At 37.0% G+C, this 17,462-nt stretch overlaps 1 protein-coding gene across 5 annotated transcripts in view; it reads left to right on the top strand.

Annotated features, from left to right (window-relative positions):
• The window catches only part of CACNA2D1 (calcium voltage-gated channel auxiliary subunit alpha2delta 1), a gene marked incomplete at both ends in the record, with an annotated part of 399,650 nt that overhangs the window by 283,319 nt on the left and 98,869 nt on the right, over positions 1 to 17,462 (top strand). For all 5 annotated transcript variants that reach the window (XM_080618635.1, XM_080618636.1, XM_080618637.1 and 2 more), the window contains 3 exons: positions 1,430 to 1,561; positions 16,389 to 16,458; positions 17,271 to 17,321. In XM_080618635.1, coding sequence (XP_080474761.1) covers positions 1,430 to 1,561; positions 16,389 to 16,458; positions 17,271 to 17,321 — 253 coding nt within the window. The remainder of the gene's footprint in view (positions 1 to 1,429; positions 1,562 to 16,388; positions 16,459 to 17,270; positions 17,322 to 17,462) is intronic.

Consider the following 17,462-nt stretch of genomic DNA (forward strand, 5'->3'; position numbering starts at 1 on the left):
TTCATAGGAATTATACCTACATCTTTAGCTGTTTTCAAACAGTGTTGCCCTCTGGTTCCCTTGGCTTGCTAATCTAGGTGTTTTGGTTTTAGAAACATTGCTTACAATGCCATTAGGAAACACAAAAGCAAGAATTAGTGACCAAACCAGCAAAAAAGCCCTTGATTTCTCTAAATAAATGAACACTTGCTATTGCCAATAACTATTAAGATTTATTTTTTTGGTGGGGGAGGGAGGAATTAATGAGATATTTGCAGCTGATGAAATGAGGTGAAAAGCATGATTTGTCATGAGTTACATAAGGTATTCTGTGTCACAATACAATTTCATTGACTAATAGTCGATTGACTATTGCTGTAGCAGTTTTCATCAAGAGATTTTTTTTCAAAATGTGTAGAGCATATTAATATTTTTTGATTGATTGATTACATAATATATTTGATTGATTTAAACATAGGTAGGGGACAACTTTGTGAATGTAAGTTTCTGTATAACTGGCCACACTGTGTTTAGCTGAAATGTGAATTTCCTTATATTTCAAGTTCACTGTGGAACTGACCCAATTTATAAATATTAATGTTCACATTGCTGATTGTTCTGTAAGTAATCACATATATGAACATTAAGATCTTGTTAGTGTGCTATAATGAGTACTATTATGCATGCAGTCCCATGTTAATATTACAATTCATGGAATCATAGAATAGTTAGGGTTGGAAAGGACCTTAAGATCATCTAGTTCCAACCCCCCTGCCATGGGCAGGGACACCTCACACTAAACCATGCCACCCAAGGCCTCATCCAACCTGGCCTTGAACACCGCCAAGGATGGAGCATTCACAGCTTCCTTGGGCAACCCATTCCAGTGCCTCACCACCCTCTCAGTAAAGAATTTCTTCCTTATATCCAATCTAAACTTCCCCTGTTTAAGTTTTAACCCGTTACTCCTTGTCAAATAAGTTACCATTGTCTTTCCCCATATAATCCTCTTATAGCATCTGTTTGGAAAGGGACACCTTTGTTACCTTTATAAGAGGTACATACCTACTTTTGGTGATGTCATTGTAGTTGATCTTATTGCAGAGTGTTGTAATTAGTAAACACCAACACTGTATGCTTACATTTAATTTTCTATAAGTGGGAAGTGCAACTAGAGTGACATCTCAGAAACAATGTATTTGTAGAAGATAGTGGCTCTGCAAATAAGCCAACAGTTATTGCATATGGATAATGCAACAGGAAGAAGAGCACAGGAGGAACTTAAACGAAATTCCCAAGGAAAAGGAGTACTTTTCCTTAAATTTCTTTTATGGCTTAGTTAAATAAAATGTTTTTACTTTCTCTAATAGTTCAGTTTGCTTTTTTGTAGTCATTGAAGCTTGTGTTAGGATCTAACTTTGTAACACCAAGCGTGTTTTGTCTTTGACAGCAACGATAGTGTTAAATGAACTCAACTGGACTGCAGCATTGGATGATGTATTCAAGCGGAACAGAGAAGAAGACCCCACTTTATTATGGCAGGTTTTTGGTAGTGCAACTGGCCTCGCTAGATATTACCCAGGTAACTGAAGTTTTCTAAAAAACTGTCCTATGCCATGTATTGCCTTAAAAATACTCTGAATTATTTTCAAGCAATAAAATTAACTCAAAATTATTTTATTACATGGATGCAGCTTCTATGTATTAGAAGTAATTAAAGAACTGTGAAATTATTCTGGCATAAAGCTAGTATGAGGGAGAAGAAAGTGAGGAGAAATATGTAACTACTGTTTCTTACAGTAAGAGGAACAGAAGAGTATGTTCTTTGAAAAGCTGAAAAGTTACATTTTATTTTTGTATTGTTTTCTATGGGTTGTATAAATAGTTAAATATTTGCCAGTGAGATTTTTCTACCTGTCTAGTTTTAAAAGTAGTGACTCGGTGAGTAGACAGGTAATGTAATGGTAAAGTCAGTGGAAATATGACTGCACCATGCTTTATTTATGTCCTGCAGAATCCACGATCTCTGACAATTATGTCTTTGCTATTAGAGCTAAGGTCAATAAATGCAACTTGATTATTTCAACCAGCTTTTGTTCCACCTATCGAAGAATCTCATTATTGGATCACACTAATTAATTTAAATAGATGCATATTGTATTGAATTTAGGTCATCAGTAGCCTTAATTTGGTTTTTGATGTGTATTAGCTAATGGAAATGCTTGGTTTATGGCAAGGTGTACTGCCTGTCCTGCTGATGTTCTTGTTAAGTGTTGATGTTATCAGTACAGAATAATGTGTCCACTATGCACAAGACAATTGCATGCAGTGTGTTGTTTCTTGCCTACAGCTGGCAAAGGAAGAACTTTGAGATGTTTTCTTTTCTGTTTATACAAGACTCTATTTCTGAGGGTGAAAGGGATTATTCTGAAGCTGTTACTGTATCATTAGTAGAATTGCTAGCACAGGCAGAGAAACTGCCTTAGGCTAGTTTATAGGAAGAATATTTAACAGCACTCAAATCCTGTTTGTTTTGTCATGCTAGATGTCATGAAATACAGTGAGATGTTGCAGAAAAAAATAATCTTGAAAATGCTAATTTCATATTTATTTTATTTCCAAGTGTTCTGGTTCAGTGCTTTTGGGATATATTAGCACTGTGTTTGGGGTTACCATTTGTCACTGCATCTTGTATAGTGATGTTTTGCAAAGGCTGAAAAAATCAGTGTGTCTTTAATGCATCTCTATGCTGGTCTTCAGGATATTAATTTTCTATTGTGGGCTTATCTCATATATTGACAAATATATTCTTATGTCTTGCTAACCTGTCAGTTGTTAACACAACACAAGAGCCTCTCTGTACTCTTCCTTAGAGCACCCCTATAAAATGGGAGAGGCTTGTTTTCCCTGTTTTGTAGGTGAATATGTTGCTTGTGTGTACTACTTTCAAGCACAAATTTAAATCTAGAACCCCACACCTTCTGCTTATTCCATGGCTAAGCGCCTAAGTCCTTATGATCTGTCTAGTCCTGTCAGTAATTAACTTCAGAAATGCCTGGGTAATTACCCATTCCTTACATTCTGCATACACGGAGAGCAACCTGGGACATTCTGACAGTCCTTAAGTTGTATGCGTATTGTTCTATGCATCTTCTTCCCACTTCCATTTATAACTCAAATCAGTAAGCCCTTTGGGTTTCCGATTTTTAGAATAGGTCTTTGTGCAAGGTTGTCCATCTTTCTCTTTTTGTTAAACCTTTGTCTCAGTCTGCTGACACACACAAATATTCTGAAAATGAAAATCAAGTTTCATATACTGGAATGGATGCTTTTAACACTTGCTTTTTGAAAATGATGTTATAAATCGCAAAACATTGCTTCGTTATGTTTGCCTTAGGTAAACCTGCTTCAAAGTGATGAATTTCTCTATAGTGATGATATTTGTGAAAGAATTTGAAAGTATGAAAATCTAGAATTAAAATACATAGACAAGTCTGCTCATTATTACTTGAAATATAGCCACTCAGTCTTTCCTCCCTTAAAAACAGTCGATCTTTGGTTACCTCTAAGATATAGAGGGTGTCTTCAATCACAGGTTTCTTGAACTAATGCTTTTATCTGATAGCATCCCACTGCCTGAAGTCATGGGCTAGGCAGTACATCACTTCTGTCCCAAGCAGGCTCTTGGGCTGTCCTTGTCACTATAGTGACCAGCAGGATGACGGAATCTTTCTACAAGTGACCCCATGGGTGGAAAGTATGTGTGAAATATAGGATTATTTTTCTGTTACATATATCCTGTGTTTTCCTACATATAATCTATTTTTGTACTGTTGTACAGTTCTCTAGCATCACATATATGATTTAATATAATTTTCAGCTGTGCTTTGTCTGCCTCTTTGGTACATATGTTGATATTTGCAGTGATGGCAGAACCAGGCATAAAAGGGAACTGTATAGCAACTTCCTATGTTTATCATACAAGATGCCTCTGTAGAAACGTTAGAGACTGCATTGAGGTCTGCTTCTCTCTTGATAAATTAATCCATTACTTCATTTTGTTTACTAACTATTTTCCCCTAGAATATACTCAGTTCAGCTCTCACTGTCAAACATCAAGAAATGACAAAGAGCCAAAGATGTAGGATACTTCCATGGGCCTCAAACCTATATTTTCATCTCTTTCAGTTAGGGTTCTAATCAGCTTGATTTAAAGAGTCAGTATGAGTTTTCTCATACGAAACTTTTTCTTCCTTAGATTATTTAAGAAAATGTGTCTTCCCTAAAATAATTTTAAAGATTAGTGAGGGCACTTATTATCAACATTTTCATTAGTTTCACTGACAGCATATTTGTGAAGAGAAATGCTCACCTCTATTACTGTGTTGGCAACCATCCATTTTGATAGGAAGATGTCAAGAACAAGTTTGAGATTTCTGTTAGCTATTCTGTGAGCTCTGAATAAATCAAGAGTAAGTAAACAGTAGTTTAATAAAAGAGCTCAGAAGAATAAACAAATAAATTGAATAGAACTTTTAAGAAGGTTGCAATATATACTCATTCTTGCATTTAAAATTATATATCCCGAATCTTTCTTTCAAGAGATGGTTTCAGTATTGTGAGAATGCATTGTCCTTTTTACACACATTTATATAGTTGTAGAAGAATCAAGACAGGAATCTCTATCTCCAGGTGATGAAGATACTTGATTAAGTTCTTAATTCAAAAGAGAACTGTGCAAGAGGTGAAAGCAAGGACAGATAACCTGGAAGGAATATAGAAGCACCATCCAAGCATGCAGAAATATGGTTAGAAAAGCCAAAGCTCATTTGCAGTTAAATCTGGTGAAGGATATGAAGGACAAGAAGAGCTTCTACAGGGACATCAGAAGCAAAAGAAAGCCTAAGAAATATACGGAAAAGTCTGAGGTATTCATTACCTTCTTTACCTCCGTCTTTATTGTAAGACCACCCCTCAGTAATCACTGGCTTCTGAATCAGAGGGAAATTCTGGAGCAAGGATGAGTTCTACTCAGTGAAGAAGATTGAGTTAGAAAACATGTAAACAAAGTGGACAGGTACAAGTTCTTGTGACCTGATGGGATGCATCAGCAAGTTCGCTGATGACACCAAGCTGTGTGGTTCGGTTGATACGCCGGAGGAAAGGAATGCCATCCAGAGGGACCTTGACACGCTTGTGAGGTGGGCTGATGCCAACCTTATGAAGTTTAACCATGCCAGGTGCAAGGTCCTACAACTGGGTCACAGCAATCCCAGGCTCAGCTACAGGTTGAGCAGAGAAGAGATTCAGAGCAGCCCTGTGGAGAAGGACTTGGGGGTGTTGGTCGATGAGAAAATGAACATGAGCCGGCTTCAGTGTGCGCTCGCAGCCCAGAAAGCCAACCGTATCCTGGGCTGCATCAAGAGGAGCGTGACCAGCAGGTCGAAGGAGGTGATCCTGCCCCTCTACTCTGCTCTCGTGAGACCTCACTTGGAGTATTGTGTGCAGTTCTGGTGTCCTCAACATAAAAAGGACATGGAACTGTTGGAACAAGTCCAGAGGAGGGCCACGAGGATGATCAGGGGACTGGAGCACCTCCCATATGAAGCTAGGCTGAGAAAATTGGGGCTGTTCAGCCTGGAGAAGAGAAGGCTGTGTGGAGACTACGAGGTGTCAAAGTTATGTTAGTCCCTGGGAAAGTGATGGAGCAAGTCTTCCTGGAGGCTATTTTGAAGTATAGTAAGGGCAAAAAGGTGATTTGGAATGGTCAGCATGGGTGAAAGGGGAAATCATGCCTGATCAACCTGATAATTGTCTATGATGAGATGGCAGACTTGGTAGATGAAGGAAAAGCAGTGATTTTATTTGTCTTGACTTTAAGAGAAAGTCTCTTGATGCAGTTTTCCCTAACAGACTTGTTTAAGCTTTTGTTACTAAGCTTAATTTCCACAGCAAAAAGATACAATGTGATGGACGAGATCAGTTTCAGTAAAATTAAATTCAAGTTGCACTGAAGTCTGGGTATTTAAAAAAAAAAAAAATAAAAAAAAAAATTATGAACAGTTTTAAATATCTGTGTGCCAGAATGTAACTGAAATCAGAATTTCAGTTTCTTTGTTTACATTGACAAGCCTGACCAGAAAAGCCAGATCCAGCCAGACATAAAGGCATGTAGTATGCATCGCATTCTGTTAGACATGATACTGTTTGGTGTACGGTCCTGTCTGACTTGAAACCACAGGGAGCTCGATTTCATTATCCTGCACTACTGCCCAGTTCATACTCAGAGGCTGTCTTGAGTCATCTCAGGAAACAGGGAATCTCAATTTACATAATAGCATTTTGGGGAATTAGTTACAGCTTCTTTTCATCTTTTCAGCAGGAAATCAGCCAGCTTTTCTGAACATCTCCCACATATGTCTTCCTCTTTCTTTATATTCAGTTTGCAAACAGATTTTTATCTGAGTCTGTCTGCAGAAGGCAAGATAGGGCTGGACATATAAATATTTTATTTCCTTTTTGGTTTTTGTCTGAGGGCTCTGTTGTATTGAGTACATGTTTTCAATTCTAGTTTATTTTCAAAATCTACCAGGTTTAAAAAAATTTGTAGGAGTTTCCAGCCTTTGTTCTGCAAGGGAACAGTTTTTCATCATTTATGTATAACTCAAAACTAAGACTCACAGAATCACAGAATGATTGAGGTTGGAAGGAAACTCTGAAAATCACCTGGCCCAACCCTCCTGCTCAAGCAGGGTCACAAAGAATCTGTAACATAGGTCAAGTTTTGGGGTGTTTTTTTTTGTTTTGTTTGGTTTTTTTTTTGTTTTTTCTTTTTTAATATATTGTCATGGTTTAAGCCCAGGCCGTAAATCAGAACCACGAAGTCCACTTCGCCCCCCACCTTTCTTCCCTCCGCTCCTGGAGGGACGGGGAGGAGAATCGAAAGAATGCAACTCCCATGGGTTGAGATAAGAACAATTTAGTAACTAAGTTATAACAGAAATCACTACTGCTACCACTAATAGTAATAATGATAAAGGAAATAACAAGGAAGAGAGTACAACAGCTTACCGACCGGTATCTCGCCCTCACCCCACAGCGTTCCAGCCCTTCCGGGCGACTCTCAGTTCTACCCCTTGGGCATGACGTGCTGTGGTATGGAATACCTCTTTGGCTAGTTTGGGTCAGGTGTCCTGTCCCTGCTTCCTCCTGGCTTCTTCTCCTCCCTGGCAGAGCATGAGACTCACAAAGTCCTTGGTCAGGGTAAACATTCTGACCAGCAACTGAAAACATCGGCTTTATCAGTATTATTCCCAGGCCGAAAGTCAAAACCACAGTGCTGCACCAGCTACTAAGAAGGAGAAAAACTGACTGCTGCTGCTGAACCCAGGACAAAGAGATCTTTTTTGGACACAGGAGTTTGAAAAATTGAATTTTTCTTCTTTTTTAATGTTGAGTCTGTTCCACATGGGCTAGCAAATGTAGAGCTTCATTAACTCCATGTCGACAGAAAGGTACATTAATACAGATCAGACTACAGGTTTAATTTATAATTAACCTCAGAGCAATGGACAAATCTGTTACACAAAAATAAACTAACTTAATCAAAGTAGTTTAATATAGTTTGACATATATTAAGTTACTTATATTTTGTGAAGTCTACCCAGCAAATTTAGAACTAGGGTTTAGAAAGCAGCTATCTCAAAGAACAATTTCATATCAAATATTTGGCAGACTACTTGGAAGCGTACGTGCAAACTAACTGGTTTGTCTTTTAATCTTGGAATCCTTCTTAATTACAGAGGTAATGAGGTTTATGATTGTTAATCAATATTTCATTAAAATACTGCAATCGGAAGAGTATTATTTTTACTGTAGCAATTACTAATTAGATTTTAAAAACACTTTGTATTTATGGCTTTTTGCCAGATACTACCTTCCTCTGTTTATTTTTTGTTGTTTTGTTCATTTTTTGTAAGGCCAAGATCTTCAGTAAAGGATGCATTTTGGTTTGGACTGCAGACAGCAGACACATATTTGCAATTAAATATGATGCAGGAGACTTTCTAGTTATAGTAGTAAATACCCTTAAGAAAGTTTAGCTGCAAAGGATTACTCAAATGAAACCACAATCTTAATTTAAATGAATGTTTAGAAAAAACTTGTTTGATCAGCAACACCATCTCATCTCTCTCAGTACTCTAAGTAGTGTTAGCCAAAGGTAATACTAGAAGGAGTAGTACTGATATGGATAGTTTCAAATTCCATTTAGCGGGTTCTATATAGCAATAATAGCAGCATGATGATGCATGAATAGATTCAGCATCTTTTATGAAGAAATATTGAACATGGATTTGGTGTGACAGTGTCCTGCAGTGTGCTTAAGGTGGGAATGTGCCATACTTGGTCACAATCCAAAAACGTAAGGTAATTGATAGCAAAAATAAAACTGAAAAAGAAATACTGTCCTGTCCCCAAATGTTCCAAATCTTCCCACTTCCATCTGGAGTTTTAACAAGGGCCTATGGGAAATTAAATTTAAAACTTGATTTCCCAGTACAATATGTCTGGCAACTTCCACTCTCCCAATGTGCTGTATAGCTCTGACTTCCCTCTGTTGGGTTTTTTTTTTTCATATTTTTTTAATTTAATTTTAATTTTTATTTTATCTTATTTTATTTTTTATTGTATCTTAATTTGTCTTATTTTTTATAGGGAAAAAGCAGTCTCCACCCTGTACCTCTATAGCCCTTACTACATAACTTAAACACAGATATTTGTCATCTTCGTTTGACCTTACCTGTGTCAAAGAAGGATAGGAAAAAAAAGGAAATGGATAGGGGATGGCTTTGTTTTGGCTATGCCTAGGGTCATATAACTATGAGAGAGCCAGTAAAATTTGCTACAATATCCGCTTCTTAGGTGACCATTGTGAACTTCAAACTCATGAAAAGAAGTAATATTTCTGAAGAAGACCAACTCTTTGCCAGACTTCCAGGCGAAGTATTGAATTCAAGTTGCAAACTATCTGTGAAATTAAAGTCCTTAGTTAAATGAGTAGATACTGAACAAAATTGCAGTCCCTACATAATTCTTACTTTAAAAACATCTTAATGTTTTAATCATTCGTGCAATTGGCTTCTTAAGATCATCTGCTCCCTCATTTTTAAGGTATATCTGTACTAGTAAACAGAACAAGTCAGAGTTTTATTATTACATGAATCCTTTAGACAGCCCTAGGGTGTGACTGAAGGGACAACAATGCTGGCAGCCTTTCTGAATGAACAGCTTGTTGTGGCTTAATGACATCCCCAAAGCACCTTCTGGTTTAAAAGTAACAAAAATCTCACTGTCCTCCTTTTGCAGATGAAATGAACAGGTATATAGAGAGATAAAATTACTTTTTTAATGATCCTCTGAAGGCTAGGGATTCAAGCCAGTAATACGTGTAATACCAAGATCTAGTGTGCTATTATATTAATTAGCTCATACTTAAATTTATAGTGTTGTTTAATCAGCTGGTGTGTTAATCTCAGGGTCTTTGTAATATATGTGCTGAAGAATACAGCACTAAGAACTGGTTTATTCTTTCCGTTTTTTTACTATAGATTTACCTTGTATTTAGCTTTACTTTCTTTATCTGTGTAAGTATAATATGATGGGAACTGTAGTTAATTAGAAAAATGCCTTTATACATAGCTCATGTCAGTATTTTACTAGGATTTTCCTATGTAATTTGGGTTTACAAGGTATTAGACAAATTAGTAGATAAAGAAAAGATAATGCTACAGTGTCCATTATGCAGAAAAATAATTTTGTCCCTAAAGTCTTAAAATTCTTGGATTAAAATTATAGATAGAGAAGAGCTAGTATTATCTATTTATGATTAAAGAATCTGTAACTTCTTTCCAGATGTCGGTGAAGCAGGTCTCACTCAGCTACAGAAGCATTCCCTTCTTATAGAAATTAATAATGGAAGAGCCTTAAAAATCAATTTCTAATAAAATAAAAAGATATATTTCTAAATGAAGGACTTGCTGTGCACAGCTGCTCTTGTGTTAACCAGTAATAGCAAGCAATAGTGTTGCAGCCATGTTATTGAACTCTCCAAAGAAAGTCATTACTGAAGCAGATACAAAGAGACTAGAAAGCCTAAAAAATCCATACAAAATGAATCAAAAGCCTTGAAAAACTGAGAACTTCACTTTTCTGTGTGCAAAAGGTTTCATACTTAATAGCTGTTAGTTCCTTTTAACAACTCAACATTTAAAAGAGCCTTTAAAGTAAAAGAACAAAACAAAATCCAAAACACTTTTTCAGTAACGCAGCTTCAAATTCATCAATTAGTGCGATTAGTGTGTGAGTTGGATAGTTCTACTTTTTACATTGAAATAAGCCTCTTTGAGTGTTGTTTACTTCCTTTATTTGAAACAAATTGAAATCTTCAGAATTTGTTCTGACGGAAGAAGAACAACGAAACCCCAACAAAACATCTTGTTGCTTCTTGATAGTTCTGTTCCTCTTCTCCTCAAGCTCTGATACTCCAACCCCCTTGATGGTGGGGGGCAGCTAGTCCAGGTAAAACCAATGAAAGCAACCCATATTTTGAGGATGAAATTCAGTTTCTGCATGTGGAAGCAGAAATATTTGACTCTTGACTAAACACAGAGGCATTTGATAGGTTAATTTTACATTGCAGACTACAGTATGGGCTACAGTATGCTTTTCGTGTTCAAATACATTCTTGAAAAAACTCAGATAATTATCCTCTCGTTTCTGTATGGTGATGGTGCTATTTAAAGATGCAGAGGACATTGCACAGAGCTATGTTAGATAGATTTTACCTGAAGATCATTCCTGTGTAACCTTATCTAGGTGTTCCTGCTCTGGCAGGGGGATTGGACTAGATGATCTCTTGAGGTCCCTTCCAATCTCTAACATACTGTGATACTGTGATACTGTGATATGTCTTGCAATTAAGGCCATTATCTGGGTAAAAGAGTTAAAAAGTGCTTCATTCAGTCTAGACTGAACATCTTCTGTGGTAGCATGGAACTGATCAGGAGCATTCTCTGTCTTGGGTGGATACTACTAATCAGTTACTAGAATCATAGAATAGTTTGATCTGGAAAGGACCTTAAGATCATCTAGTTCCAATCCCTCTGCCATGGGCAGGGACACCTCACACTAAACCATGTCACCCAAGGCTCTGTCCAACCTGGCCTTGAACACTGCCAAGGATGGAGCATCCACAGCTTCCTTGGGCAATTCAAGGCATTGTTATGATACAAATATCCTAAGTGCACTGGCACAAAACACTTTATGACAATTAAAGTCTCCCAAAGTCATGGTTGTTTATTATTTTTAGCTCCTATGTCTCACCACTTTTTACTTTTTACTGAAAAATAACTAAGTAATTCTGCAAAGGTGCTGTTGCTACACCAAAATTCACATGGCTTCTTTCTGAGTAGTAAGCTGAGGAATGCCACATTCTCCAGCTAGAGTGGGCTACTGTATACTGGAAAACAGGTTTGTTCACATAAATTCTCTAAAATATGAGAATTATGAAATGAAACTGAAGGCAAAGTGTAAGCTGAAGGGTTGAACCTTTGCTACACCTGAGGAAGACTTTACTGAATCCAACACAAGGAGTTGAATAGTCTGGTTTAAATGTTTTGAATATCTACATGAATGATTATTGAGAGATAGCAAGGTAAAATTCAGCTTTAGGAAATATTTGTTTGCCTAACCCACTAAATGTTATATTGAGGTTGACTACCCAGTAACTGTCTGAGATGGAAAGGTACTGAAGTTTGAGCCAGAATAGGTGATGCTGTCTGGGATTTGATAATTGGCATTTGTTACCTGTTTTACTGTCAGCTTTTAGCCTCTTTCCCCAAATGTGTTAAAGGGGTGTAAAGCTGTTAATAATTTATCTGTGCCTCTCTGTTCCTTGCACATGCATACCTAACCAGTAGAGAAGGGCAGATGTAACCGAGGTCCCATTCGGCAGGACTTTTTCAGGAAGGCCTCCCCCATGACACTGATCTATGCCTCTGGAATCACCTCATGAATTAAAAATGGACAGATGTAGCTAAGGGCTCCCTTTCCCAAGAAATACTTTCATTTACATTTTATCCTGTGACAATCTCTGTCCTTCATGAACTGGTTTTGCGTGTAATCAACCACACTGAGGATTTCCACTCTACATGTGCAGAGAAAACAGAATAACATGCCTTGCTCTTGCTTGAAATATAGGTAGGTCTGTATCTCCATAATGCAAACAGCAGAAGTGGGAGGGATGTAACATCGAATGAACAGTTTATAAAATATCAAATCTAACCACATGCCAAACAAGAAAGTCATCAAAGGAAAACATGACTGAAGTTTAATGTATGCAACAGAGAACTGGGCAGTGTTGACATAGTTCAAAGACAGGAGTATGCAACAATGCAGAATGGTGAGGCTGACTTCTTCAAGATATTTGCTGCACCAGGTTCCAAGGCATCTATTTAAAATGAATGTTTTAAACAAGAGGTTATACAAATAAAACTGTAAATCTCAAAATACTTGATCTTCACTTTTGGTTTTTTTAGGAAAATGAGTAATCACCTTTTTGTGTATTTCATTTTGCTTCCATCTTAGACCATATAATGGCTTTTGTCAGTACAATGTAAGCCAGTTTCCCTATGTGATTTTATAGTGTGTTTTGTACATGGACCAAGGCAACACGTCTTTTTCAATAGGTCTTCATCCTCTCTATTTCCTATATAATTATAAATGCATAATTACTTATTTTCTCATAGAGATGATCATAGAATAGTTAGGGTTGGAAAGGACCTTAAGATCATCTAGTTCCAACCCCCCTGCCATGGGCAGGGACACCTCACACTAAACCTTCTCACCCAAGACCTCATCCAACCTGGCCTTGAACACCGCCAAGGACGGAGCATTCACAACTTCCCTGGGCAACCCGTTCCAGTGCCTCACCACCCTCACAGTAAAGAATTTCTTCCATATATCCAATCTAAACTTCCCCTGTTTAAGTTTTAACCCATTACCCCTTGTCCTGTCACTACAGTCCCTAATGAATAGTCCATCCCCAGCATCCTTGTAGACCCCCTTCAGATACTGAAAGGATGCTCTGAGGTCTCCACACAGCCTTCTCTTCTGCAGGCTGAACAGTCCCAACTTTCTCAGCCTATCTTCATACGGGAGGTGCTTCAGTCCCCTGATCATCCTCATGGCCCTCCTCTGGACTTGTTCCAACAGTTCCATGTCCTTTTTATGTTGAGGACACCAGAACTGCACACAATACTCTAAGTGAGGTCTCACGAGAGAGAGTAGAGGGGCAGGATCACCTCCTTTGACCTGCTGGTCACACTCCTCTTGATGCAGCCCAGGATACGGTTGGCTTTCTGGGCTGCGAGCTCACACTGAAGCCGGCTCACGTTCATTTTTTCATCAACCGACACCCCCAAGTCCTTCTCTGCAGGGCTGCTCTGAATCTCTTCTTTGCCCAACCTGTAGCTGTGCCTGGGATTGCTCCGACCCAGGTGTAGGACCTTGCACTTGGCATGGTTAAACTTCATCAGGTTGGCATCAGCCCACCTCACAAGCGTGTCAAGGTCCCTCTGGATAGCATTCCTTCCCTCCAGCGTATCAACCGAACCACACAGCTTGGTGTCATCGGCAAACTTGCTGAGGGCGCACTCAATCCCACTGTCCATGTCACCGACAAAGATGTTGAACAAGACTGGTTCCAACACCGATCCCTGAGGGACACCACTCTTTACTGGTCTCCAGCTGGACATCAAGCCATTGACCACAACTCTTTGCGTGCGGCCATCCAGCCAGTTCTTTATCCACTGAGTGGTCCACCCATCAATTTGATGTCTCTCCAATTTAGAGACAAGGATGTCGTGTGGGACAGTGTCGAACGCTTTGCACAAGTCCAGGTAGATGACGTCAACTGCTCTGCCCCTGTCCATCAGTTCAAAAAAAATAGCATTTTAAAAGATAAAATCATAGCAAATTAAAATTAGATCATTGGAGATCAAATGTCTGAGGGGAATTTCAGTTTCCTTTTAATAGCAATTTCAGTAGGATCCTTAAATACTGCAAACATTAACAAAAACAGGGAATAGATTTGAGATAATTCAAACTCATCTAAAATTGAAAGTGATATTCCAGAGAGATTTTAGGATGAATGCGTAATTTAGTCATGTTAATTCCTGAGGTTGAAGGGAAAATTCATCACTTCTTTGGTGTGAACGAATTTTTAGATACTTATTTATGTTTAGCCATGCAGAAACTTACTACTAGATTATGTAAACTTTTGTAGAAAACATTGTAAAGATCAATAGAAGTAGTTTTCTCAGTAAACAGTATATTTCATAATTAGTGTGTGTATGATTCAGCAGCCATTAATACCTGATGAAAAATTCTGCAATCACATCATAAATCCAGACAAATGTCCTCACATGGAAACTTAAGCATGTAGGTGCTTAATATATTTGTCTCAACAGAAGGTAATATATTAATTAGGAAAAAGAAACTTACTGACGTGTGGCACAGAAAATACTATTTTAACAGCATGGTAAGAAATTATGTTTTTGAAGACCTTCTCCAGATCTCTCTGAAGCTATTAACAGTCTTCCAGGACTGTGCATACTGAAAGGGCCAAGCTAGTGAGTTACTCTTCACAGTAATCTCCCCAAGGGTTAGATAGGCTGTAAGCAGTGTTCTGAATGGGTTATTTATAGTGTATTTTGTGTATAACTGGACAATTGTAATAGTTCTTAGTGTAGTTCCAGTGAGTGTCTTTCCTTCAGTTGTGCTTTTTAACTTACTAATATACATGTAGCCAGAAAGGGGCTGTTTAAACTTTGTTCCAATACAGGAAATTACTGCAAAACTATGGTAGAACTGAGTGCAAGGCTTAGTTGTTCATAGGGGAAAAGGGGAAAGAGGAAAGGAGAAAATAACAATAAACTTTAAAAGTGTTTTAGTTTGTATTCCACGTAAAAAAAAACCCAGCTTTTCTCCTACAGAGCCTTTTGGTGGTTTTGGAAATATTAGGGCAAGTTTCAGGCATTTCATATTTTGTTATTTGGTGTTTCCTCACCAGTTCAGGTTACTAATTTTGCATCTTCATCTTTCTGAAATATTTGCTACACTAAGTTTGGTCTAAAGGGCCCAATTCTACAGTGTGTTCCGTCAACTGGTGTTGACCTCAAGGAATTGTTGTGTTTACCTGTAGGTAGCATTATATTAAAATATATTTGTAGTTCTACAAGTACGCAGTATTTTCTGTGTCTGATGATAATGTCCTGTGGGTTATGCTTGGTTTAAACTTTCTGGTAACTGATGTTCCAGCTCAGGTTATGGTCACAAGAAAGGGTTCATCTAGTAAATTCAAAAATAAGCAGCTACTCCAAGCTGGTGGGTTCTTTTATATTCATGGATGGAAGAATTCATAATTCTTCCAATTTGTCTTAGATGAATGCTTTCTCAGGAAGGAACTTGGAGCTGCCTATGTCTTTATTTCCTAGACAGAAAAAATTATTAATGTCAGGAAATAGCTCCCCCAATGCTGTTGGCATACATTGAGAGAGCAAATTGCAGAACATTATTTCATTTCATGTAACTTTTCACGGTTTTATTTGTGTTCATTAAGCTGTCAAATGTTTTTGAAAGGCTTATTTTTTTTTTTTTTTAAGAAGGGAAAGTTTCTTACCATTGCTGAAAATTATGGTAAAGCTTAGATTAAATGCTTGCAAAAGGTTGTTAATCTCAGTATTCTCTTTACGGAAACATGCGTATTTCCATGTCATTTTCTGTTCAGAAAGTACAATACTTGCATGTTACTTTTCTAATTTACATTTTTAGGTAAATCTATGTTGAGTAGGTATATAATTTTTTAGATGCGTAACTGAGATTTAAATCAGTACAGTATTATTGTATAAACAGTAATGAACTTATAACTGTTTATAAAAGTTTATAAGTACTTTCTTGTCCAAAAAAGACTTATTTCATATTCTAAAGTACTTTGGTTGAAATTCTGGTTCCAGTGAAGTCAGAGGTCAATTATAGTCAGTAACTATTTCTTCAGCACAGCTTGGCCCTTTAAGGTCTTTCTATATATAGAAATATATTTAAAATATATTACTTAAAATAAATTGTATTTATTTAATGTTTATTGCATTTTATTATATGCTGATATATATATATAGGGGTATAAAGGTATGCCAAAAAACAGATTACACTAACACAGATATTTTTTATCCATACCAAATCCCGATAATTATATAGTGCAAAGTCTGTGATACGATTTTATTAGATTGTGGTATTTAAATACATAAGATAAAGTTTTAAATATATTCTATATGTTTTCTTTTCCTCTTTAGCTTCCCCATGGGTAGATAAAAGTCGAACTCCAAACAAAATAGATCTCTATGACGTTCGTAGAAGACCATGGTAAGTTTTCTTTAAAGGAATGATATATAGATTACTTTCTAGAGATGACTGTAAACGCAAATTTCTTTTATCATTTATATATAGTAGTCCTTGCTTTTAGACATTGCTATTTTCTTTTTTAAAAAGAATTTGATTCTTCTGAATAAACAATTCTCAAGTCATACTACTTGTTATGCAATATCCACTGTAGTGTGTCATACTGTAGCATTACAGGGACCTTTTCGTAGGAGGATAACTGTCAAATTGGTATAAGGCTATTAAAAGCTTTGATTTTTGTGCCAAAATCAAATGTAATTTGGATTATTAGACTGAGCCACTCTTCTGGACTTTTGCAAATGTTTACAAATATGTCTGAGTGGTTTAGACCAGCAGAAAAGTCTCTAGATTAGTAAAAGACAATGGAACAATGGGATTCTTTCTCAAGATTTTTTTTCTGTAAGCCTCTCAAGGCATAATGTTCATGATACTAGTTGAATGTATTTTCTCCTAAGCTAGGCTAATGTAATAATTCATCTGTTATCAAGATCTTTAGCTCTGAAATAGCATTTATGTTTTTCAGTTATCAACATCTGAAAACAGTGAATTTTATTGAACGGTATATCCCATTTCCAGACTTCCTTAAAGTAGTTTATACTTTGGTTTACATAGAAGACACAGCAAGAAAGAAGATGATAGCACATGCTTTTCTATTAGCTACAACAGGAGGATTTTGTTGGTTCAGCTAGATTTAGTTTAGAGATTGCAGGGTCTTTAATCAAACACAACAAATATGTTTCCAAATTTGTGTCTTTCATAACCTTTATTTATTTCAGGTATATTCAAGGAGCTGCATCTCCCAAAGACATGCTTATTTTAGTTGATGCGTAAGTGTTTAATGTCTGGTTATTAATATTAGAGGGATAAAAGTACTTAGATATATTGAACAAGTCTCTGGATGCTGAAAAATGGAGAGAGGATTAAGAAGTATTTATATGCAAGGATCAAAAATCTTGGTATGAACAAAA

This window comes from Psittacula echo, assembly GCF_963264785.1.
Source record: "Psittacula echo genome assembly, chromosome: 1".
Classification (NCBI taxonomy): domain Eukaryota; kingdom Metazoa; phylum Chordata; class Aves; order Psittaciformes; family Psittacidae; genus Psittacula; species Psittacula echo.